General features: G+C 40.9%; 2 protein-coding genes across 2 annotated transcripts in view; both read left to right on the top strand.

Annotated features, from left to right (window-relative positions):
• LOC309700493 (uncharacterized protein) overlaps nt 1-25,532 on the top strand; it is a 2,098,293-nt gene that overhangs the window by 253,530 nt on the left and 1,819,231 nt on the right. The window contains exons 14-15 of the mRNA XM_082524046.1: nt 9,543-9,719; nt 12,914-13,090. Coding sequence (XP_082380172.1) covers nt 9,543-9,719; nt 12,914-13,090 — 354 coding nt within the window. The remainder of the gene's footprint in view (nt 1-9,542; nt 9,720-12,913; nt 13,091-25,532) is intronic.
• Nucleotides 1-25,532, top strand: part of LOC309700558 (protein NLRC3-like) — a 191,047-nt gene that overhangs the window by 11,185 nt on the left and 154,330 nt on the right. Inside the window, exon 7 of the mRNA XM_082524163.1 lies at nt 54-1,848. Within this exon, the coding sequence (XP_082380289.1) occupies nt 54-1,848 (1,795 nt within the window). The remainder of the gene's footprint in view (nt 1-53; nt 1,849-25,532) is intronic.

Raw genomic sequence — 25,532 nt, 5'->3', positions numbered from 1 at the left:
AAAGGCTATGATATTTATTATATAATATTTTTTTCTGAATTTCTTACCTTCAGAAATATTTGCTCCACTCTGTAAACGAGAACTTAAAGCCCAACTGAAGAAGAAGTTCCAGTGTGTGTTTGAGGGCATCGCTAAAGCAGGAAGCCCAACCCTCCTGAATCAGATCTACACAGAGCTCTACATCACAGAGGGAGGGACTGCAGAGGTCAATGAGGAACATGAGGTCAGACAGATTGAAACAGCATCCAGGAAACCAGACAGACCAGAAACAACAATCAGACAAGAAGACATCTTTAAAGCCTCACCTGGAAGAGACGAACCAATCAGAACAGTGCTGACAAAGGGAGTGGCTGGCATTGGGAAAACAGTCTTAACACAGAAATACAGCCTGGACTGGGCTGAAGACAAAGCCAACCAGGACATCCAGTTCATATTTCCATTCACTTTCAGAGAGCTGAATGTGCTGAAAGAGGAAAAGTTCAGCTTGGTGGAACTTGTTCATCACTTCTTTAATCAAACTAACGAATCAGGAATCTGCAGGCTTGAAGACTTCCAGGTTGTGTTCATACTTGATGGTCTGGATGAGTGTCGACTTAATTTGGACTTCAACAAAACTAAAATCCTGACTGAAACAAGAAAGTCCACCTCATTGGATGAGCTGCTGACAAACCTCATCAGAGGGAACCTGCTCCCTTCTGCTCGCCTTTGGATAACAACACGACCTGCAGCAGCCAATCAGATCCCTCCTCAGTGTGTCGACATGGTGACAGAGGTCAGAGGGTTCACTGACCCACAGAAGGAGGAGTACTTCAGGAAGAGATTCAGAGATGAGGAGCAGGCCAGCAGGATCATCTCCCACATCAAGAAAGCTCGAAGCCTCCACATCATGTGTCACATCCCAGTCTTCTGCTGGATCACTGCTACAGTTCTGGAGGATGTGCTGGAAACCAGAGAGGGAGCAGAGCTGCCCAACACCCTGACTGAGATGTACATCCACTTCCTGGTGGTTCAGGCCAAAGTCAAGAGGATCAAATATGATGGAGGAGCTGAGACAGATCCACACTGGAGTCCAGAGAGCAGGAAGATGATTGAGTCACTGGGAAAACTGGCTTTTGATCAGCTGCAGAAAGGAAACCTGATCTTCTATGAACCAGACCTGACAGAGTGTGGCATCGATATCAGAGCAGCCTCAGTGTACTCAGGAGTGTTCACACAGATCTTTAAAGAGGAGAAACAACTGTACCAGAACAAGGTGTTCTGCTTTGTTCATCTCAGTGTTCAGGAGTTTCTGGCTGCTCTTCATGTCCACCTGACCTTCATCAACTCTGGACTCAATCTGCTGGAAGAGCAAGAAACAACGTCCATGTGGTCTAAATTATTTGATAAACCAAAACTCCAATCTCTCCACCAGTGTGCTGTGGACAAGGCCTTACAGAGTCCAAATGGACACCTGGACTTGTTCCTTCGTTTTCTCTTGGGTCTGAAGACTAATCAAACTCGTTTGCAAGGCCTCATGACACAAACAGGAAGTAGCTCAAAGAGCAATCAAGAAGCAGTTCAGTACATCAAGAAGAAGCTCAGTGAGAATCTGTCTGCAGAGAAAAGCATCAATCTGTTTCACTGTCTGAATGAACTGAATGATCGTTCTCTAGTGGAGGAGATCCAACAGTCCCTGAGATCAGGAAGTCTCTCCACAGATAAACTGTCTCCTGCTCAGTGGTCAGCTCTGGTCTTCATCTTACTGTCATCAGAAAAAGATCTGGATGTGTTTGACCTGAAGAAATACTCTGCTTCAGAGGAGGCTCTTCTGAGGCTGCTGCCAGTGGTCAAAGTCTCTAAAAAAGCTCTGTAAGTTATAAAGTTTTTATTATTTAATTTGGTTGGTATGTTATGGAAAACACACTGCCATGAACCTCTGTTTTGTTTTTGTCAAAATCACTGTAATATAATCACTGTACCTTTATATACATGTGACTTGTATTAATGCTGCTGCCCTCTTGTGGCTAAAGTGTAATTATGTTATTGTTATTAGGGAGGATTTGAGAGTAACATGCCAAGTGAGTCAGCACCTTCGCTTTAGCTTAAAAAATCCAAATTCTTATGTCATCAGTTATAGTTGCATGTATTCATTATCATAACTTAACCTTTAATATTGATGTCTTAAATTTATTTTGAGTAAACTAATGTTAAGGTTCAAATATTGGGGAAGGAGAGTACAAACAACCATGGTCCAGAACTTGGTCAAACGATTTTAATGAAATACACGCGTGGGAAGACCAGCTCCGTTCGCAGACCGGGCTGATCTCCGACTTAATCAAAGCATAAACAGATATTTTATACCATCAGGGCTTGAATTTAATGACGCCCTCTCATACGTCACAAACAGAATATATGCATACGTCAAATCAAAACCACAATGACTTTTAACACAGTTTAAAAGAACATTATCTCCTATCTTCATGGCAGGTACTTCCTGTCACTGCCGGATGCTCGCTTATCATCTTGACACATCAGCAGCAGTTCTGCGACAAACTGCTCTTTTGCAACCCCGAGCAAAACATGATTAAACTTCCACCTATAAATGATTCTCTTTAACTAAGTGTGTGCCTCGTCCTTAAAGGCTCCTCAAAATAACCTGCACTTAGACTCTGCTTTCGGTTTCAGTTCTGCAAAAGACACACTCTTCAAACCTGCAACTTCCTGTCAGCCTGCAACTTAGTCTTTCTGAAAGACACACACTGTTTAAACATCTGAATGCAATATCAATTCTGTAGATTATATTATTAATGCAATGGTAATGATGATGATTATTAACAATAGCAGCAAAATATCTCTCCAATCTCAATACTCCCTCTCTCGACCTCTGGAACACCAGAGGTCACAATACATTGTGTTGGGTCACTCCTCGGCCCACTCAGCTGCTTCCATGTCCATCCATGGCATCATGGACATCGGGGTCACCACTCCCGCTCTGACCCTCTCTAGCCGTCCTCTGGCTCAGCAAATCAGACAACCTCATGTCATCTAAGTGGTCCAGTAATAAACACCAGCTCCCCCTCGAGAACACTCCATGCGTAAGATTAGGTTTTTTCTGCGTCCCTCTCTTGTGGTCCATCATGCCTCGGGCCTCCAGGATCCTCACCCCCCTGTGGTCGCCGAGATCTTGTGTAAAGCAAACCAAACACCTTTTCCTGCACCTCCCTAACTTATCATCTTTGGGACTCTTTAATCAAAAGCCTGATCCTAATTATCTTCTTGGCTTATTGACTTGTATTTATATATATTCTTCAACATTACGCATCATTTTAAAACTCTTAAAACGCTGCTTTCACGTCCCTGCATGCGTTTCCTGTCGCTTGCCTTATCTAATCATCAACATCCTGTACACAGAACTCTCGCTGCTGCAAGGCCTCCACTCTGACCTAGAATCTCCTTTCACAAGAAAATCATTATAAGCGCCTATTGTACTAAAAGATCCAAAAAAAAACAACCACTTTAATCAATTAAGTTTAAACATATAAGCAATTACTCCTGCATACATTTTATCACAGCTAAACGCTGCCTTGAAACAACTCCTGTGTGTTAACACTAACTTCATTTTAAAACTCACATTTCCTATGTTATAGCCTGTTTTTGGTACAGCCTTTTTATTTCATCTTGCTCCTTTGATGTAACAATACCTTCTCATTCTAGTTTATCAGACTTAACCAAAATATATGCTTTCCTTCCTTTGGTCCTTCTCTAAAGCAAGAAACTCCTATTCAGTTCCTCTTTTCTGTCACTTGTTACAGGGCCAGCTCAAGTTCAGTTAAACGCTAAATTAATTTGAGGCCTTTTGCCTGGAATCAATACTGTCATGTGTGTTTATGGACTCTGTGTCTGTAAGCGTGTGCAATCCTTCAATAACTCATATCATCCTCACAGTAGATTGGCTAATCATAGCGCTAGCCAAAGGCTCGTGACCCACAAGAGACGAATTGAGCCACAACTCCCTTAAAGGCACAAAATGCAATATGTATAAAAAGTCATTTCTACGTATAAGCTCTCCCCTTTATCCTAAAAATAAATCTATGTAATATCTGTATGTGTGTCTTCTATTCATTAATGTAATTGTCAGTTATTTTCTCTCTTTATTTTACCTTCTTTTTGTTTACCTCTTTGTTTGTGACGTGGACATCCCTAAACCATCCTGAGTTCCGGCTTCAATTTCAACCCAATTGTACCCTCTATTCTCGCAGTCGAACTCGTCTGGGCTTCACCTTCCCACTGGCCCCTGTGCCCTTCTCTTAGTGTCCTTTGTTGTCTTGTGATCCCCAGCAAACACAGTCTGTTTCTTCTCTGTTTCTTCTCCGTTGCTCTTTTCAGTATTTTCCTTTTAGATTAAATCCCAGCCTGGCAAAATATCCCATTCAGTGTCTTTAAACAGTTATGTCACACTGTTCTTACCAGCCTGCAGTTCACCGTGCATTTTCCATCACGTGCTTTTCTTCCATGCTGCTGCTGGTATCATCAGTGTAGTTTCAGTTGCACTGTCTTTTGCCTGCTGTTAATTCTTGAAGTCCACGATGTTCTGTCGGTCTTCATCAGGAGATTAACTGTCCTATGAGCTTCTTCTCAGGATCGGGACAAGTGGGAGGTCAAGCTGTAAAATTTTAAGCCAAAATCTGGCCTGTTTTCCTCCCAATTCTGTTAATCAATGGTTTTGTACTCAAGATTCTAGGTTGAAAGAAGTCCACCTGTATTGACACACTAAAGCATACAATTAATATCCTTTTCATTTCTTTTCTTAAAACCTCCATTTGCTTCATCTGCCTGGAGTTTAACTCGTATGTTTCTCTCTCTGTGTGCTCACTTGTCACAGTCAGTTCCTTTTATGGGCATGCAAAGTTCCTGTCACACACACCATTTCCTGTCAACCTTGCAGCTGCTCAGAACCATATTTTCTGTTTCTATCTCTCCTGTTTTGTTTTTTTTACAGGCTAATAAAACTCTTGTTTTACTAAGTCTTGATCTAAAACAATTCACCCTTATTTCACGCACACACTTCTAAATATACTAAATTCTTTGCGTTTGTCAGATCGTCTCACACACACACCGCCTTTTCTCTCACACTTCCACTTCTGCACTCACTCTACTATCAACTTTCATAGTGTTATTATTATTTATTATTTTGTACAAATCACACCCAATCACTCAAAACCTGCTACTCACAGCATTCACACACTTAAACTGTGACAAGAGTTGAGGAATATACTCACAACACGCTTTCCTAAGAGTATTTCAGACATGCCTTTCATAATCAGAAAGAGCAAGTCAAAGAAAACAATTGAAACCTCTATTAATTCTCACAGCACACACATAGAATAGAAAAAATAAAACACACCAGCATTTATTGCTGATGAGAGGTTACTCCTAAAAGTAATATGTTAGTCTTAAATATATACAGTGCACTCACTATATTTATATATCAAAACTCAGTCAATTACTATACATCCACTACGGCAACTCAAAACTTTATTTATAGCCCTCTAATGAACATAAATGGCGTCTTAAACACACACTCAACAATGTTTGCAGCAGTATTTGTAAAACCAACTGTGGTTTAAACAGTTCACTGCTGACTAATTTGCATTTTCACACTCACACACACACACAGTCTAAAAATAGCTCCAGCACTGCCTCAGACTCCTTTCACACAGAGATCTCTTATTTTATATTACAAAGACGTCTTATATTTACAACCACTGTCACATCTGTCAGCTTTAGCGCCTAAACAATTTCGACAAATTTAAGTTAACGGTCCAACCGATAAAGTCCAACTTTTTTGTGATCAATTAACCAGTATCTGTCCAACAGTTTCTGGCCTCATCTCTAAAATCCCTAACTCAATTTAAAAGCGTCAACCAACCCAAACTTTGCCTGAAGCTCTATTTTTGGCATTTCACAGCCAAGGCTTACCCCGAAGTTTTAAGTTAAAGTTACACGCCCAAAGTCCAACTTCTGCTGGCCAAAAAAGCGCAGACTACCGTTCCAAACGGTAAGGAGACTCTAACTCCTAGTTATTCTGGAGTGCCCCAAGCTCCACAGTGACCAACTGACTATCCCTCTTCGAGGACAATGCCTAAGCGTCCTTGGCATTGGCAAGCGTTACCTCTGAGCACTGCGCTTCCTATCAGTCCAACTGACGTTCTTGAATAATTTATAATACTTTGGAACAACAGTAAAAAAGCCAAAAAAGTGTAAGACTGAAGCAGGTCCAACCTTATAACCAATACGGGCTCCACCCCAAACAATAACCAAATTCCCTAATATACTAAAATCACTCAGCAGTCCAACTGCTTTCCACGGTCCAACCGTATTAAATCCTTTAGCGGTCCAACCGCATTCAATCATTTTTAGCAGTCCAACTGCATTAAATCCTCAGTACTGTCATGAGATTCTCATCAAAATCAAAGCAGACATTCCCCAGTAATTTCAGTGAGTAGACTTTAATTTGTAATGTCCAATTTGGCACACTTTGGAAATAATTCAACAGGTAGTGCCTTACCTTTGGATAAGCCGGCTTAGAACAACAATGAGAAAAAGAGAGCTGATTATTAGCTCATCAAAACACAAAACAAAATCACAATGAATTATCGGTTAATTTCATTTAAAATAATTCATTAAGTATTTATGTACAATTCAAATTAGTTAATTACATATTTTGTTGGTTTGTTTTCTATTTTAATTATTTTACTGACACATTTAATGAATTATTTAATGATGTATTTATTTAATTCACGTTGCTACTCCTGGCCCTGCATCGCTGTTCATAAATACATTTTATTTGTCAGCTTCACCCATCAAAGTCAGGGGGCGGGGTTAATGCTGATCAAGTCAACACCATTGCTTTGGTCTGGTGGGCGTTCTTTTAGTGGGCTTTTCTCAATACTAAGTAGGCCTACACACCAGGGTTTGGACATGTGTGGACCCAAACTATACTTTTACCCTTTTTTGTGTGTCACCAAATACACTTTAATATTTTCTAGACAAGAATGTAGTGGCATAATCTTTAACCTCTTTTGGCTCCAAACAGAAGTGACAGACTTGAGCAGGGTTCATTTAAAGGCTGACAGAAGTGGAGTGGTGACGGGGAGATGTTTGACAGGACAGTGTTTCAGCCTCCACAGGTTCATGTTGTGCTCCATCAGTCAGTGAAGATGAAGTCAGTGCTGATGAGGCTGTAGAGTGTGTGAGGGATGTGAATGAGGATGATGAAGATCTGATGATAGCAGATAAAAACAGGCTGCAGAGACTTTGAGCCATACAGGGCACACAGTGTGTGTACAGAACAGCTGAAATCATTATGGAGGCCTCACTGGAATATGGAAGCATCACAGTACAGCTTCAGTGAAGCATTAAAGTCTCTGATATGAGATGAGAAATGAAGCAGCCAGAGCTTTTTCATGAGTGGAAATCCACTGTGACTGTGAGCTGCTGCTACAGCCTCCACATTAGCCAGCAGCTCATCCTGCTCAACATTTTCTCACCAACTTTAATGGAAGTGTGATGTTTTCAGCTGGAGTGATGGTCAGGGTGGCCTCCCTCTCCTCTTCTTCTCCTCTTCCTCTTTCATTTGTAAAGCCACTTCTGCTGCTTTCATTCATTTGGAAGTCCTGTAGCTGAGTTTGGGAGAGACTAACAGCCTCGGCAGCAGAGGGGAGAAAGGCTGTAACACCACCACTTTACTCTGTTCTACCTGTCACATCATTTTATCAGGAAACAAATATGCTCATGTTTTTCCTATGTTTGTCTTGAAGATGTAAGAAGATCACATGGTGCTTTTTTATTATTGTGTTGGTTTGTTTCCTGTCTCTTGGATGGAGCCCAGCTGTGCGTGGCCCCTGGGCCTGTGGTCAGAGTGTGTGCTGGATAATCCGGCCCAGGATGAGGCCAAACTGACATGGGATGAAATGTCTGTCACATAATTGAGCTTAGTGTAGTTTCATTTCTGCACAATTTAAAAACAACCAAAACTTTGTTCTGTCTTTTCTATGTTATACTGTAGACTTTCTTTGATACTGTGTCCAAAAGGAGCAGCTTTTACTTTGAAGGGGAGGCGTCTCTGTTTCCTCTTCAGGTTGGATGATGGAAGCAAATTAGTAGCTGTGTCCCAAAACGTCGGCTGCATCCTCCAGAGGCTGCATTTGAAGGCCGATTACGTCACAGCCAGGCGATGAAGGCTGTCCGTATTTGTCGACTCCTTCAAATGTGCCCGACAAATGCGTCCTTCATTTCCCCGAATTTGAAGGATTCGTCGGGTGTGTCCTTCGTGGCCCACCATATCCCAGAATTCATAGCGCGGCCCAGCCAAATTTCAGCTGCCAACAATGGCGGCTGCTACTAAGTTTTCAAATGACTCTTATTAATCTTTCTGGGTCACAAAATAAACTTTTAACATATTTTCAGGCGAGAAAGTAGCTGTGTAAACTTCAAATATCTGCTTGGTTTATCAAGACATCGCATATTTGCAAAAGTGTGCCGACGTTTTCGGAGACGTCTGTTCCCCACCCGCTCGCTAGCAAGCCGGGGGGTTCAATGGTCACTCCAGCCAGCGAGAGCAGCGGACTCCCGGCTTCATCGTTTTCAGACCCCGCTCTTTCGCTACTCAGGTGAAACACGATATATAAGTCACTCGGATAACTTAAAAATGTAATTGTTTGCCTTTTTTCTGTGTTTTATTTGTTCCGGAGTAAATCGGTTTGGCTGAGATCAAAGTTCCTCCGGGATTTTCACACAGCTGAATAAACGTTAAACAGGAAACTGATTAAACAGAAGTGTGAGACGGTCGAGAATTTACGCCAGTGTCCTGTTATATTTTAGATAGCAAGGAGCAGACGGCCGAGTTTATTAAACTCCACCGACACAGCGGTGACGCAAATCTGAAGGCTAGACCGTCCCATTTCACAGCCTCGCACTTCCAGCCTTTTCGGTCTTTGAAGGACCCGGCCCACGTAGACCGCGAATACCGGGTCCTCCGAAGGATGCAGCCGACGTTTTGGGACACAGCTAGTGTGCGATGTTCTTTCAGTGTTGCACTTTGTAGACGCTCCCTGGGCACTGGTCTCACAGCCAGCTGCACATAGAGACCAGTGTTGTTAGTCCAGGTCAGAAGATGACTTGTTGGAATGAAAATGAGCTTGTAGTTTGTCTGCTTTAATAATGTGACTGGAAAAAGGTGTTGGACTTCAAATATGTCCATTTCTTTCACACTTCACCTTTAAAAGTGAAGCCTTGTGGTTCCTGGAAGGAAAAACACGACTTTTTCAAGTCTTTGTCCTGTTTTTATGAGAAATGTACGACTTTAATGTGAAACATTCAGAGTTTTTTCTCTTGTTGTGTTTGTTTGAAGCTGCTTCCTGTTGGCTTCAGCTGTTTGGAGTTTCCATTTTCTAAACTTCTACATTCTGAACCTTCTTCAGCTCTGAACAGATGATGAAACACTGAATGATTTCAAGCTCACACTTTGTCTAATAAACTTACATCTTTCATTCTTTATACAGATTGTGGGGCTGTGGTTTGTCAAAGATCAGCTGTGATTATCTGGCAGCAGCACTGAAGTCCAACCCCTCCCATCTGAGACAGCTGGAGCTGAGCTACAACTACAAGCTGCAGGATTCAGGAGTGAAGCATCTGTGTGGTTTCCTGGAGAGTCCAGGATGTGGACTTGAAACTCTGGGGTCAGTCAGCATGTTTTAGTTGTGCTGAGATAAATATGATGTGAAAGTTGTGCTGACACTAAACTGCAGACATCAGGCTGATATTATACTGATCCACACTGAGGATCTTCATGGTAAAGTCTGTTTTCTTCTTCTCTGGTTTAGTCCATTGACTGCAGCAGAACAATGTTCACATTTCAAACAGTGAGACTCAACGTATGGCCCGCGGCCCACACGCGGCCTGCCCACCTTCCCTGATTCAGAGAGAGGGGACCCTGATTAACTGTGTAGTGTTCTTCCTCACAGTTCTAAGTATCAGACACAACAATGAATAATCCACAGCTGACTGTCTTTAGCAGGTCAAAGGTCACGGCACACAGCAGACAGTGGGAAATATTATAACTCTGATCATTTATCAGCACATATCCATATGTATAAAAACAAAGCTGACACTGTGAGACTTGATCAGAGGTGTGATCATCACAGCAGAGGCCTTTGTGTCAAAGTCACTGAGGATCAAACAGAAACACATGAAGCAGATTTTCCTGTTCTGGCTTTTTATAGCAGATAACCTTCAAAATATTCTGCAGTCCATCAAAAACTGAAGCAAACCATGAATCAACATGTGAACATGAGCTGATGCTGCTGAAGTGAAGCAAAGTTACAGAGGTTTGATTACAGACACAGCTGAGAGTTTGTAATCTGTCATCATTTTAAAAGGTTTACATTTCTTCAGTATATCCACATTTGCAGCTGGTACCTCAACCTCCACTTGTCCAACACAACTGCTGTCCACTGCCTCCATGACATTGTGATTTTGCTGTTGGTCTTCTGTCAGATCTTCATCAATCACTTCTGCACGGGGCACACCTTCAGACTCTGCAGCTGCATAACGAAAGCCTGTAAGATAAAATTAGACATAAGGTAAATGTACACCAATATTCCAATGGCAGGTGTGTGATTCATCTGGAAGTTATGTGCGGATTAGTGTACAGTGATAGCAATTTAGTATGTTTTTAGAGGGGGGGGGGGGTTGTTTACTTCCGATGGGTGCTCTTTTTCGCTTCCATTGCGTACGCCTTGAGTGCCGGTCCGAGTCTGATACAGGTATATCGTCATGCCCCATGTGCAGTGTTGGTGCCCAGTCTGGATTTGTTACATCCATTTCATATGCTGGTTTGCCTGCAATAATGCCAAATCATAAGCTACTCAGTCGACATGATGTGGTTCTGCAGCATCACACATTAGCATGTTTTATCTCATTATCTATGACCTCAGCACGTTGAAAATCACACTAAAAGCCTTTCAAGAGTGATATGAATTAATTTAGAACTCACCGGAAAGAAAATGCTGTGAGCAAACCAACAAAAAGCTGGGGATTGCAGAGAACTCGATATCCGCTCGTCTCACCGCTGCAATCCAAGCCTGACGTCTTTGTTTAGTAATATCGGATACATGGGATCCCTCACGTTGCCTCCAGGATGGAAAACGATGAAAAGAGAGCCCGTTATCCAGCTTCTTGCCTTCACGATCGTGTGATCTAACGTTGCAACCGACAACACAACACGTACGATCCATAGCTGAAATGGTATCCTTTGGCTGGCCTACTGTCATGGCGGAAGGGGGCATGGCCCATCTCCCGTGACATCATGCTCCAAAGCCCTATAGGTGGGAAAATGTACCATGTCGACCAATCAAAAATGATATGGAAACATGACATTTGGTTGTTTAGCAAAAGGGGGAAGTTTTAGGAGTGACCGGCAAGAGAGAGCGAGTGAGCGAAAGAGAGAGAGAGTTTTGATACGTGAGAGATTTGTGACGTTTACCGTGTTTGGTCTCAAGTTAGTTTGTTGTCTTGTGTATTTAGTGTGTAGCTGTTGTTTTGTTTTGTGTGTCAGTTCTACTAGTGATCGTCACAGTTGCTGCCTTAAAGCCAACAAAGGCAGATTGCAGTGTAAACGCTGAGTGACACACCTGCTGTCAGACCTGCAGGTTTATCCCTGTGCTGTTCTCATATGTGTTAGAGTGACACAAACTATTGTTTGACACCTGATTGTTCTGTAAATAGTTTGAAATGATTATATGAAAAACGTCTGAGCCTTGGCTGCATTTTTTGGTAAATAGTACCATATAACTTTGTTGTTTGCAAAACGTGTGCGTATTTTTAAAAATGTACAATCTCTATTTGCAGTTCAAGTTATGAAGATGATTCGTTAAACATGTGTGTGGTTTTTACAGTCAAAATATCACTTTCTACGTGTATTTTAAATTTTGTCTGAATTTAGATAAGTTGTGCTGATACAGTTGGTCAAAATGAGAAAATAACAGATTGGCAAGATAAACTGTTTTTAAAGGTAAAATATAGAGGCCACATCAAAAGTAGTCAAGAAGGGTTAAAGGCTAAAAGCAAAGTTGTCACCAAGTACTGTTTATATTTGTGTGTATTGCTGCAGCTTTTTTGAGTATTAATTTGGTGCCTTTGTGTGAAATAATGGTATTGTGAGTGATCCATATAGTCACAAAGAATAGCCACTTGTTTCTGTGCTACCAAAGTTCCCCGGCTTTCATTCAAAATGTGTTTATCGTCAGCACCTGCACATTAAACTACTTAAACATTATAAATGTCTTCAAGCTCACACTGAGGCCTGTGGGGTACTATCAGCCACTGAGACAGTACACACATTTATATGTGTTTGTATATGAATATTTCATACTTTAAGACTGCCTGTTTATTTAAGGGAGATGAACAAAATACATTGGAATTGTACAAAATAATATCATGGATGATAAATTAAATAGATTTTAAGTAGATGCTTGTGCATTCTTAAAGTCTTATATGTTGAACTGAACTATGTGATCTGTTCAAAGCCTTAATCTTAATTTGAAGTGAAATGTGCATTTTGAGTTTATACACTATGTATATAAGGCGACCGTTTCCTTTTGCAGTATTTTTGTGTGGTGTACTTTTCTATGTCTTAACAAAAGGGGAACAAAGGTGTTTAAGTTCACCTAGGATGATGTGTTTTAATTTTCACATGGTCTTGCTTGAATTTGACCCTGACAAAGGCGCATGAACTCTGTCAGCTGTTTGGAGTTTCCATTTTCTAAACTTCTACATTCTGAACCTTCTTCAGCTCTGAACAGATGATGAAACACTGAATGATTTCAAGCTCACACTTTGTCTAATAAACTTACATCTTTCATTCTTCATACAGATTGTGGGACTGTGGTTTGTCAGAGATCAGCTGTGATTATCTGGCAGCAGCACTGAAGTCCAACCCCTCCCATCTGAGACAGCTGGACCTGAGCATCAACTACAAGCTGCAGGATTCAGGAGTGAAGCATCTGTGTGGTTTCCTGGAGAGTCCAGGATGTGGACTTGAAACTCTGGGGTCAGTCAGCATGTTTTAGTTGTGCTGAGATGAATATGATGTGAAAGTTGTGCTGACACTAAACTGCAGACATCAGGCTGATATTATACTGATCCACACTGAGGATCTTCATGGTAAAGTCTGTTTTCTTCTTCTCTGGTTTAGTCCATTGACTGCAGCAGAACAATGTTCACATTTCAAACCTTCAAAGAAGAAGAAAAATCCTCCACTGGATAATTCACTGTGAAACTCTCCAACTCTTCATTCCACCTTAAAGTCTGTCTGACACTGAAATCCAAAGCAAAATGTGCGTTTGCTTTACAGACAGCAGTCCAACACAAACATACACACATCATCCAAAACACAGTCCAACATCCAAATCTCCTCCACTGCCAGCATGAATGATGGGAAAGAGAAGGAGGAACACTCTGACATTCAGGGTTAGAATGAGTTTCATGAAGCAGACTGTGAAGATCAAAGCTGCATTAGAAAGCTTACATGAATGAATGAGTGGACAGAAGTGGACAGAGATCATCTGAAGCACTTCAAAGGCTTTAAATCAGCACATTTCTCTTTATTCTTTATCAACTCTGTTAGTTTCTCTCAGTTTTCTGTGGAATGAAGCTAACAGCAGGCTAATAAGATGCTGACCAATAGGTTTCTATTAAAGGTTGTAATTTGTATATGAAAAAGTGCTTTGGCTCAGCAGGGATCAGCTTACAGGTAGAATACAGCTGCTGGATGGGATTAGCATGTCATAGCTATCTACCAAACTGCTAACTGGGGGATTTCAGGCCATCTATGGATCATTTTTGCTAACTGTTTATTCAGCTTAGGCTCACAGGGCTGCAGCCTGTGCCCTAGCTGTCATAGGGCAAGAGGCGTGGTCCACCTGCACAGGTGAGCAGTCCATCACAGGGCCAACAGAGAGAGACAGAGAAGCACTCTCTCACATCCACACCTACAGCCAATTTAGAAGCACCAATGAACCTAAGCAGCATTTCATTGGACTGTGGGAGAACATCCAACCTCCACAGAAAGGCCAACAAGCTTCAACCTACAACCTTCTTGCTTTAAGGCACTAGTGCGAACCACTTTTCCCCATTTCAGCCCAAATCCTGCATCTTCCTGTTTCTGACTCCAGGCCAGCTCCACTAACACTTTCTCATCAGACACTGCCACCTAGTGGAGGAAGTCTTAGTCCCATTTGAAGCTCCAGATGACAGTTAGTTCCTTTACAAAGAGGTGGAGGTGGTGGGGCCACAGCACCATCATCACTGAGTGCCATAGGACACTTAACCTTTGTTTCCATATGCTGGGAACTTCCTGTTGTTCCAAGGAGGACTGGAAAATGTGTGAAAATCTCCCAGTCAGTTCCTCACAGCACACTTCAATCATTTCCCTCCCACAGCATCAGGACCAGGGCTTTTTCTCTCTTTGGTCCCACTAAGAGATTTCCACACAAACACCTCATCAGTGGGACTCTCAGAGCTACCAGCCCTTTGCTACAATCACAAAGCTCTTCATTGAAATCAATGATATCAAAGCTGGAATCAAATGAGTCCAAGTCTTCTGCTGATTCAGCATCACATTCATCTTTGCTCCTTGTTCTGCATCCCCACCATGGACTTCATTCCTTTCCAAGCCAGCCTTGAGTGTCCTTTATTCAGCTCATCCTCTGCTTTACTTTTACACCTGATTTTAGCTGCTTTATCTCTCTTTCAACAAGTTTCTGTGCCTCAATCTTTTTCTTCTCTCCCTCATAACAAGACAGCTTCTTCTGCCTGAGAACATGTTGGAGTGATTTACTAATCCAGGGCTGCTTATTGGGGAAAATACTTCCTGTTTCCAAAGTAATCCCCATTTTTCCCAGAAAGAAATGTAAGTAGAAATCGATGATCTAAGTGAGAACATGAGCCTTTAAAAAGTCCCAGTGGGTGCAGTCAAAGCAGTCCCTCAGTCCCAGTATAGAGTCTTTGGTCCAGACTGGAACAACTGTGTGCCCAGTTTGAGCTCTCTTCAGTCCTGTGACCTGACAGACCCAGAGGGGCCATCACATCACATTTAGAAGCTCCCCTAATGGAGCCACAACACATGTCCAACACTTAGTCTGTCTTGTTGGACCAACTGGAAGAAATGATTCAAGGACTTAGTCACAGAACAGAGATTCAAATCTCCAAAATCCAACTGGCTGCATCAGGACATATAGTCTGAAACTCTGCACAGTTTCCTGTTTGAAGCTGCTTCCTGTTGGCTTCAGCTGTTTGGAGTTTCCATTTTCTAAACTTCTACATTCTGAACCTTCTTCAGCTCTGAACAGATGATGAAACACTGAATGATTTCAAGCTCACACTTTGTCTAATAAACTTACATCTTTCATTCTTTATACAGATTGAAGGGCTGTGGTTTGTCAAAGATCAGCTGTGATTATCTGGCAGCAGCACTGAAGTCCAACCCCTCCCATCTGAGAGTGCTGGACCTGAGCTGGAACAACCTGAAGGATCCAGATGTGAAGCAGCTGTCTGATCTTCAGCAGAGTCCAGACTACAGACTGGAGACTCTGCTGTAAGTAGAGTGATGGAGTGAGTGGGTGGTGCTGTCAGCAGTATTGTACTAAACACAGTCAGTATGAAACAAAGATCCAGTGTTTCCTGTAAAGCTGCAGCTTCTCAGTGAAGCTGTGAGAGGAGAATGGTGACAGGCTTTCAGGATTGGACACAAACACTTCCTGTTTCTGACCTTTATGGTCACCATGGTAACGGCTGACACGCTCTGATCAAACACTGTCAACAGCCAATCAGCTCTCTGAACAAAGCAGCACGCAGACCAATGACTGCATTCATTTCCAAGTTTAAAGCAGTGAAGAACACAGTCTGTAGGTGAGGAAGAATTTAGTGAGAGCAGATGTTTGGATGGAATTCCTCCAGTTAACAGCTGGAACCGTCCATCTGGATTGTTGGGCTTGTTGTTGGGGTTCCTACAGAGCTCAGAGTGGACACACCAAGGTTCTTCTAATGAATGAAAGTCCAAACTCAAACTAGGAGGGAAAAACATTTTCATCAACTTCAATAAAAATCCAAAGATTAGAAAAAGTGAAGCAACAATGAGTCCTAGTACAGTCCCAGCACTGAAGTCCCTGCTGCTCTTTATACTGGATGTGCTGCATCACTGACTGACAGCTGATGAAGAGTCTCTGGAAACACTCGTTTATCTCCTCTGCTCTTCCTTCTTCTCTCTGCAGGTGGAGCTGATGATGGTAAACAGGACGGTGTGTGTGCTGAGAGAGGAGGAGCTGTGTCCTGATGATCCAGAGAGGTTGAAGCAGCAGCAGCTTGTGTGTAGAGACGCTCTGACTGGGCCATGTTACTGGGAGGTGGAGAGGAGAGCTTCATCCAGCAGTGACTGACAGAGGAATGAGAAGAAGTGCAGATGACTGTCAGTGCTGCAGAGTGAACTGCTCTGAGAACAGCTCCACTGTCAGACACAATGTAGAGTCCAGCATCATCCCTGTGTGTCCCTCTGGATCTGACAGAGGATCATCAGTGTATCTGGACTGCTCTGCTGCTGCTCTGTCCTTCTACAGTCTCTGCACAGTCTCTGTCTGACTCTGGCTTCAGACCCTCCTGGATCAAACTCACCTGGAAAGACTTTCAAACATCACTCAATAGATTTGAATACAGAATATATTTGATATATACTGTAGATGTACTGTAGAGTTGCAGTTTGTCACTTGTAAATACAGTCTGTGAGCAGCTGTGAGCTGAAAGATCTTTCTAGAAACAGGAAATGTTTTCACTCTTCTGTTGCTTTTTCATATATTTCCACAACATTAATATTGATCCCACCTGTCTCACCTGTTTCATGCTTTTATACATAATAACAGGACACGTGTGATCTGAGCGCTGCTGTGGTTGCTGTGCTGCATGTCTTCATTTAGATAACAGAGACATCTAGTGGTTCAGAGGGAGAACTGCAGGAGGTGGAGCTGTGTTTTAGCATGGAAAACTTTTTATCTTTTAGGCGCAGATACAAATATGACAAGTATCAGTGTGAGATACAAAAGGTCACATCAGTCAGCAGAGGGAACAGTGATCACACAGCAATGTAAGAATAGAAACATAACAGTGAATCTGGACATGTATACAGCTGGGTGGTGCTATGATGTTACTGATAGTGAACTTTACAGTGGCTTGCAAAAGTATTCGGCCCCCTTGAACTTTCCCACATTTTGTCACATTTCAGCACAAACATGAATCAGTTTTATTGGAATTCCACGTGAAAGACCAACACAAAGTGGAACGGAAATCATACATGATTCCAAACATTTTTTACAAATAAATAACTGCAAAGTGGGGTGTGCGTAATTATTCTGTCATGGAAAAACACACTGCCATCAACTTCTGTTTTGTTTTTGTCAAAATCACTGTAATATAATCACTGTACCTTTATATACACGTGACTTGTATTAATGCTGCTGCCCTCTTGTGGCTAAAGTGTAATTATGTTCTTGTTATTAGGGAAAACATTTGAGAGTAACATGAAAAATGAGTCAGCACTTTGGCTTCAGCTTAAGAAATCCTCATTTTTATGTCATCAGTTATAGTTGCATGTATTCATTATCATAAGTTAACCTTTAATATTGATGTCTTACATTTATTTTGAGTAAATTAGCAATTTTATGGTATTTTATGGTTGTATTAAATTAATACATCACTAATGAATTAATTATTTCAGTAATTAATTTAAAAATGTACATAGTCAATTAAAGAAATATATTAATAATGAATTATCCATTAATTTCATTTAAAATGTTTCATTATTTGTTTATATACAATTCAAATGAGTTAATTACATATTTAATCAATTATTGGTTTGTTTTCTATTTTGATTATTTTACTGACACATTTAATGAATTATTTAATGATGTATTTATTTAATTCACGTTGCTACTCCTGGCCCTGCATCGCTGTTCATAAATACATTTTATTTGTCAGCTTCACCCATCAAAGTCAGGGGGCGGGGTTAATGCTGATCAAGTCAAAACCATTGCTTTGGTCTGGTGGGCGTTCTTTTAGTGGGCTTTTCTGTCACGGCCTGCGTGGCAGACTATGATGAGGGGAAGGAGGACCCCAATGCTGGACTCTTTGATGAGGTCAGTGCGTTTATTTACAGTGATGCAAAATAATCCAAACAACAATAAATCCCCAGTGCGTTCCCGACTCTGACATGTCCTCTTGCCAGTGTTAGTGTTCTTTGTCTCCGCTCCTCAGTGTCTGAGCACCCCGTGCTCGCTGCCCTCTCGTCTCCACACTCCTCCTGGGGAATAACAAAGAGGCAGCCGTCAGCACGCCACAATGCGGCAGCCTAACCTTAACTAACTCGCTAAGAGACTAACGTGATGTTACGCAATGATCCAGCATCGGAGACAGCTCCACCACACTCCTAAGTAGCTCCTCTGACGAGGCTTGATCAGCTGCAGGTGTGAGTAATTCTCCTCCGCAGGTGTGGCCAGGCTCCTGGCTGACACACACACACACACACCTAGATACACAAACATGGAAACAGGAGACAGCAGCACCAAAAACACACATGTCCATAACTTCTTACAGGCCCTGGGTCACCCAGACCCCGGTCCCATGACAATTCCTCAAAACTAAGTAGGCCTACACACCAGGGTTTGGACATGTGTGGACCCAAACTATACTTAAACTTTACCCTTTTTTGTGTGTCACCAAATACACTTTAATATCTTCTAGACAAGAATGTAGTGGCACAATCTTTAACCTCCTAAGACCCAAACTCCTCCGTGCCATTCATTTTTAGTTTCTCTTTGATATTTGGGCTGATTGGGACCTGATGAATGTAAAAACAAAGAATTACCAGATTTATTTTATTTTTTTTACCAAATTTTTGTTTCTGAGAAAAATGAGAGCCACATATGAGGCTATTTGTCTAAAATTTCGATAGCACAGTGGCAGTATAACGTCCTTGTGAGTGGATATCAGGCCCTTGTAGAGGAAAATGTAGTATTTTGGTCTAAACAACCCAAAATGTGATGTCCACATATGTGGACGCCAGGTCCTAGGAGGTTAAATATCTGCTCACTTTGTCAAAATGAACCTAATCATCTCTGATGAATTCAGTGATGTCTGCCAGCTCACCTTGCAAGTGGTCGAGCTCATACCGCCGACAACGCGGCACACAACTTGTAAACCCCTGCTGACTATCAGCTCTGGAGTTATTTATTTATGTTAGTTTTAACTGTTCCTGCAGAAAGTAAGCACGTGTTACTGATAAAAAGTCCAATAGAAGCAAAGTCTAAACTTTGAAAACAAAAAACAAAAACCTGTCTGATTAAGATCTGATCTTTGGGGGGTTTCAATAAGCAGTGTGACCCGTGTATATGCATCAGGGGTGGTTTTGATTATCGATTTATCGATTAAAATCGATTCTGGCTTGGATAACGTGATATCGATTCATTAAAATCTTGAATCGATTTTTAATATAAATTTATTTTGGCCAAAACGCCAGAATCTCAGGTTAAACCTCCCAAAGTTTCAACAACCACCAAACAGCTAAAACAGTAAATGAGAGCAGGAACACGGATTCTGCACAAAGACGTAAACACAAAGCGCGGAGCCGCCGACGCATCAGAATCAGTGAGATGTGACTTTCTCACCTGACTGTACGGACACGAGCTGAAAGCCGACAGCTCGCTGATTCTGATGTTTCGGCGGCTCCGCGCTTTGTGTTTACGCCCTTTTTGCGCTGATTCTGAAGCTGCAGGTTTGATGTCTCTCCAAACAATATTGAGTAAACCAGCAGCAAAAGAAGCTCCAAACTACGCTTCACATAAACATCGTCATGAATTCCCTCTGATTGTTTTGCTGCCACCAGGATAAAATCACACTTCATGCACAGCTCTCTCTCTCTCTCTCTCTCTCTCTCTCTCTGTACTTCAAGAACAGTTTCCTGTTTTCTGCATTATTCGCTTGCTTGTTATGCACAAGTCTACCGTTCTTACAGCCTGTCGGCCGCTGTTTTTTTTCTTTTACTTACTTCTGAAAACAAAGCCTCGTTTCTGCCGTTCAATACTGAACAAATTTAAACTTTTTAAAATGATGCAAAATTGCAAAATGCTCAGCTGTGTCTGTAATCAAACCTCTGTAACTTTGCTCTGCTTCACGTCAGCAGCATCAGGTAATGTTCATATGTTCATTAATGGTTTTCTTTTGTTTTTGATGTACTGCAGAATATTTGTATAAAATCCCAGGCCAGGAAAACCTTCATGTTTTTCTGTTTGATCCTCAGCTACTTTGACACAAAGGCACCTGCTGTGACGCTCACACCTTTGATAAAGTCTGGCAAGTGTCAGATTTCTTTTTATAGATATAAAAATATAGAAATGTACTGATGCATGTAGTAACTGTTAGCTTTAACTGTACAAGGCTTGTTAGACATAATGAAACACATCGTGCAGATTTCTGGATGTTAGACTATAATTTTTATAATGATTATTAATCTTGAGTCTAAAAAGTCAGTCAAGTATATCCAGGATATCTTTCTGTTAACTGGATTCACTGACACTAACACTGGGACCAGGATAAGCGGTCGCATGAAGCTGGTTATCAGCTGACAATCTTATGATTTAATTAATTTAATTAAGTTATTTAATTTTTCTAATTTTTCCTCCACATTTCCCCTGAAATGAAGGGATTGTGTTAAACATGCTTTAGTTCCTCACATTTTTCTGCATCTCTTTGTTCAACCCCCTGAATTAAAGCTGAAAGTCTGCACTTCAAACACAGTTGTTGCATTTAAAATTGATTTTAGTGTATGTACAGAACCAAAATCAGAAACTAAGTTCTCTCTGTCCAGATATTTATGGACCTAACTGTATAATCTATACAGCACGTAAAAAATGCTGTAAATAAAGAAGTCTGTGAAAATGTGGCACTTAAGGTCAATTTAAACTGAAGTGATATAATCTTCTCCCCACAGTTTGAGTTTGTATTGTCTCAGCTGCAGACAGACTATGATATTAATATTATTAGTTATTAATATTATTAGTTATAAAGGACACCTTCCTGCCTTTAGTCTTATTCATGATGATTATTAGTCGTCTTCTAATGTCCACAAGTCTGTATGATGTGTTTCATAGTTTCTAACAAGCCTTTTAAACTTAAGTTACTGCATTGCTGAAACACCAACATCTGCTTATTGAACAAAACAAAAACAACCAAAAGACCACACATCTGATTTCATTTTTATTTTAATAGACTTCCAAAGATTATACCAGATAACTGGCCTCAGAATATAATTGAATAAACATGTTTAAAAACAATAACCTAATCCTGTCTTGACAGGCTGAGCTCTTCAGTATCCACCAACAGCATCGTCATGCTGAGTCAGACGTTTCTGCTCCTGCTGGAAATACTCTTCCTCTTTCCACATTGTACCAAATGTTTTTAAATGTTAGTTTCAATTTAAAATTAAAGATTAAAAAAGTGTAACACATATAAACATCAGATAATTAAGACAAGTGAATGGTTCAGTTCCACATGTGCTCCGCTGACACATTAAACTTCAGTAAAATGATGCAGTTATGAAACAACTTTAATCTAAAACAAACTGATTTGCTCAGGAGCAAAAACAGTGAAGTCAGTGACTGTAAGTGAGTGAGCTGTGCTGGTGACTGGATATCAGATTTCCAGTCATTAGAGCAGATAAGTGGCAGAACTATATTACTGATTTAATTTAAATGCAAATAGCCCAAATCCTGATTAAAGCATCAGGTTCACTTATAAAGTATTCTGTAGTTATCTTAGTGTCCATCGCCCTTCCCAACATGGGAATAAAGCAGCTGTGAGAGAATTAAACATGAATGAATCAATGGTACGGAAGTGGAGGAAGCAAGAAGAATGAGCTGAGTAAAGTTTGACTCATGCGACATTTTTGTTTCGCTTAATGCGCCTTATAATCCAGTGAGCCTCATGGTCTGTAAAATATGGTGCATTTGCAAATTATGTGCACAATATTGGAACTAAACTATTTTATATTGACAAACAGCGGCCCGCATTAAACTGTGACTGTCACCAGGTAATGTGGGCGTGTTTGCTGAATAAGCAGCAGGTGTTAAACAGCTGACAGGTGAACAGGATGCATGCAGGTAAACTCGAGGGCCCTTCGAGCTGATCGGTGGTGTCGTGAGGAGAATTTCAGCTCATTATTCATGTTACAGAAACACAGAGGTACGAGACCAGGCAGAAGACTTTCTGATTATTTGTTTTTAGTTAAAATAATTCCATTGTTGTCTAGTGATGGTGTGGTAAAGCTCTGTGAATGTGTCCAATTTTTCCGGCTTTGTTGCTTCGCCCAAAGGCAGATCACACAAAGTTTAACTGCTTATTATGAAGAACTGACATCTGCTGGTCATTTAATGTTCAGCAGCACTGCTGTGAGAATACCTGTAGGACACATACCAGTGGATATGTGAGCACATGCACAGCTGCAGGGCTAGAAGGGCCCAAATGAATTAAATAAATAGATTCTTAAATAATTAATTAAATGTGTTATTAATTGATTAATTACATTTATTTAAAAATCATTAAATTTTTAATTAATTTATTGTAAATGTTGGAAATGAAATTATTTGGCATTAAATCAATGATGTATGTATTTAATAAGTATTTTGAACTTAGATTCCTGTCAACTCACAATCGACACAAACACAGTGAACACAAAGCTCCAACTGTCTGACAACAACAGGAAGGTGACACATGTGGAGGAGCTTCAGTCACATCCTGATCATCCAGACAGATTTGATGTTTGTGAACAGCTGCTGTGTAGAGATGGTCTGACTGGTCGCTGTTACTGGGAGGTCGAGTGGACGAGGAGGGCTCGGATATCAGTGAGTTACAGAGGAATCAAAAGGAAAGGAAGGAGTGATGAGTGTGTGTTTGGTGGAAATGATCAGTCCTGGAGTCTTTGCTGCTCTGATCATTATTCCTCTGTGTGGCACAATAACAGAGAAACACCCATCTCCTCCTCCTCCTCCTCCTCCTCTGTCTCTAACAGAGCAGCAGTGTGTGTGGACTGTCCTGCTGGCACTCTGTCCTTCTACAGAGTCTCCTCTGACTCTCTGATCCACCTCCACACCTTCCACACCACATTCACTGAACCTCTTTATCCTGGATTTGGGTTCTGGGATCCATCGACTGGTTTCATGAAGGGTATTTCAGACTTTTTTGGCACACTTAGGTATGAATTGACTCTTTGTAGTTAGTCTTACCTGTTAGAGAAACAGTTCAGTCTGTTCATGTCTGTGTCTTTCACTCAGAAACACATGATGAGATTCATGGATTCAGTCAGTTGATGTTTTAAACTAAATGATTCACAAATTATTATTCAACACAAGTTTGGTGAGCAGCAGGGCTCATCCTGCTTTTTGTTTTTGTGCATTATAATGATGAAATAACTTTGTCATGTCTGTGGTGGCCTTTGGAGAATTAAACCATCCTTTAGAAACTAGATATAAATGTCATATTTTCCAACATTGATATTTTTCTGTGTTTCAGACGACAATGAAAAGATAAAGAACAGTCTGTAAATCACAAGTTATCAATTCAAATGATTATTAAAGCCACAAGAGAAGCTTCCTGTTATTTGTACCACTCACCTGGTCATGTGATCCAGCTGTGCAGCCAATCATAACTGCCATCACTTTCTACTTTGATGTTTCCATGGTGAATGGACTGATTCTTGTTTAACACGTTCATACTCTGATGGATGCATCGGAGAGGGTTAGTGTCTTGCTCAAGGATACTTTGTGTGCCAGCTGGAGCAGTCAGGGATTGAACCACCAACCTTCTGATCATTAGATGCCTTGCTCTGTCTCCTGAGCTACAGCCATCATCAAAGCTCTTTCTTAAATCCTCTCTGAGAGGAGCTCAAACACGAGGAAGAGACGAAAGTGAGGGAAGAGAGTGAACTCATTAGTAAAATGAAAAACAGCCAGCGTTGATGTTTAAGACAAGTGAGGTAACAGAAACACTATATATAGCAGCGGTCACCATGGCAACATCAATGTCGGTTGCTACGTATTGTACTGATCCTGATCTGTGAGCCTCATATCAGGATATGCTGTTGTTTGTATTTGTTTGCATTGTTACCATTTTTGTGTCTTTTTTAACAAACTACTTTTATCTTGCCATCGTTTGTCAGAGAGTCAAACTACATTTGGTTCATCTTTCTACAATAAAAACATATCTTCATCTTAATTATTGTATGTGCAGAGTTGTAGTTACTCACAGTGACCACTGGAGGCAGGTGATCCTGATAGTTTCCCTGGAACCGTCCAGTTCATCCACATTAATGAAGCTGTTGGTGATTAACGCTCATCTGTACAACTTTAACAACAATATCAAACATTTAATCGCTCTGCAAACAGCTTGTCTGATGTATAAACTGTGTCTTAAAGGATCAAAGTAAATGTCACATTGAAAGCAGATTTCACTGTAATGTCCTCTGTTTGAAATATTCCAAATATAATCTGGCTTGGTAATGATTTACTCATATATTGTCCACGCAGACTAAAGCAGTAGGAGATGAGATGAAAACAATTAGAAGAATCTTTACTCTTTAATGTCACAAATTCCTCTTTGTATGTAACATAACAACATACATGATACAGCTGCAGCAACTGAGGCGAGGAGAGAGGCAGCAACAAGAAAACTGGAAGAAGGAGACCAACAACACCACCTGTGGAAATCTTTCCCCAATCAAGCGTCATCATATCAGCATTTCATCAAAAGCACACATGCTCCGACCTGACAATGCAGAGCTGTGGCAAAATCATTGAATCATTTATGAAACAAATGAGTGCATCAAAAATAAGAGTGGAGCTGCAATGAAAGAGAAGTGAACTTTCTTCAGTCAACACAAAGTTTTCCCTGACAGGTGACATTTAATTAAAGTGACTTTATCACCACACACACATTCAGAGGCAGTCTACAGGAGCAGAGCTGCAGCTATTCAGCAAATGTCTCCCTGCAATCCTCACTGCAACACCTACATGTGAAAATGAAACCACCTCTACTGTTCACACATGAAACGTCGTGTGAAGAACCAGTTTTCCTCAGATCTCTGTTTTAGTAACTCTGAAGTCTGAACTTTGGATTTTTGCATCCTGTTTGTACTGATAACTGTCAGTGGATGATTTTGATCCCAAAGAAATCTTTAACACACATGTAGTGATGGGACGTGTGCACTGAAACAATGGTTAGGAAACAGAAATCGCCTGAGAATCTGCTCATGTTTAAGATTTCTTCTTTACAAACATTTTCTATGGCTGTTCCCAGTATGACCAGTGATACAAAGCATGGGAAATGGGGATTAGTTCATTCAGACAAATACACTTTTTAAAATGTAAAAATAAAGAAATGAATCAATAAAATAAAAAGTC

Source organism: Aulonocara stuartgranti, assembly GCF_965226115.1.
Source record: "Aulonocara stuartgranti genome assembly, chromosome: 3".
NCBI classification, from domain to species: domain Eukaryota; kingdom Metazoa; phylum Chordata; class Actinopteri; order Cichliformes; family Cichlidae; genus Aulonocara; species Aulonocara stuartgranti.
Note: the sequence above shows the minus strand (reverse complement) of the source record. Positions and strands in the feature narration are given on the sequence as shown.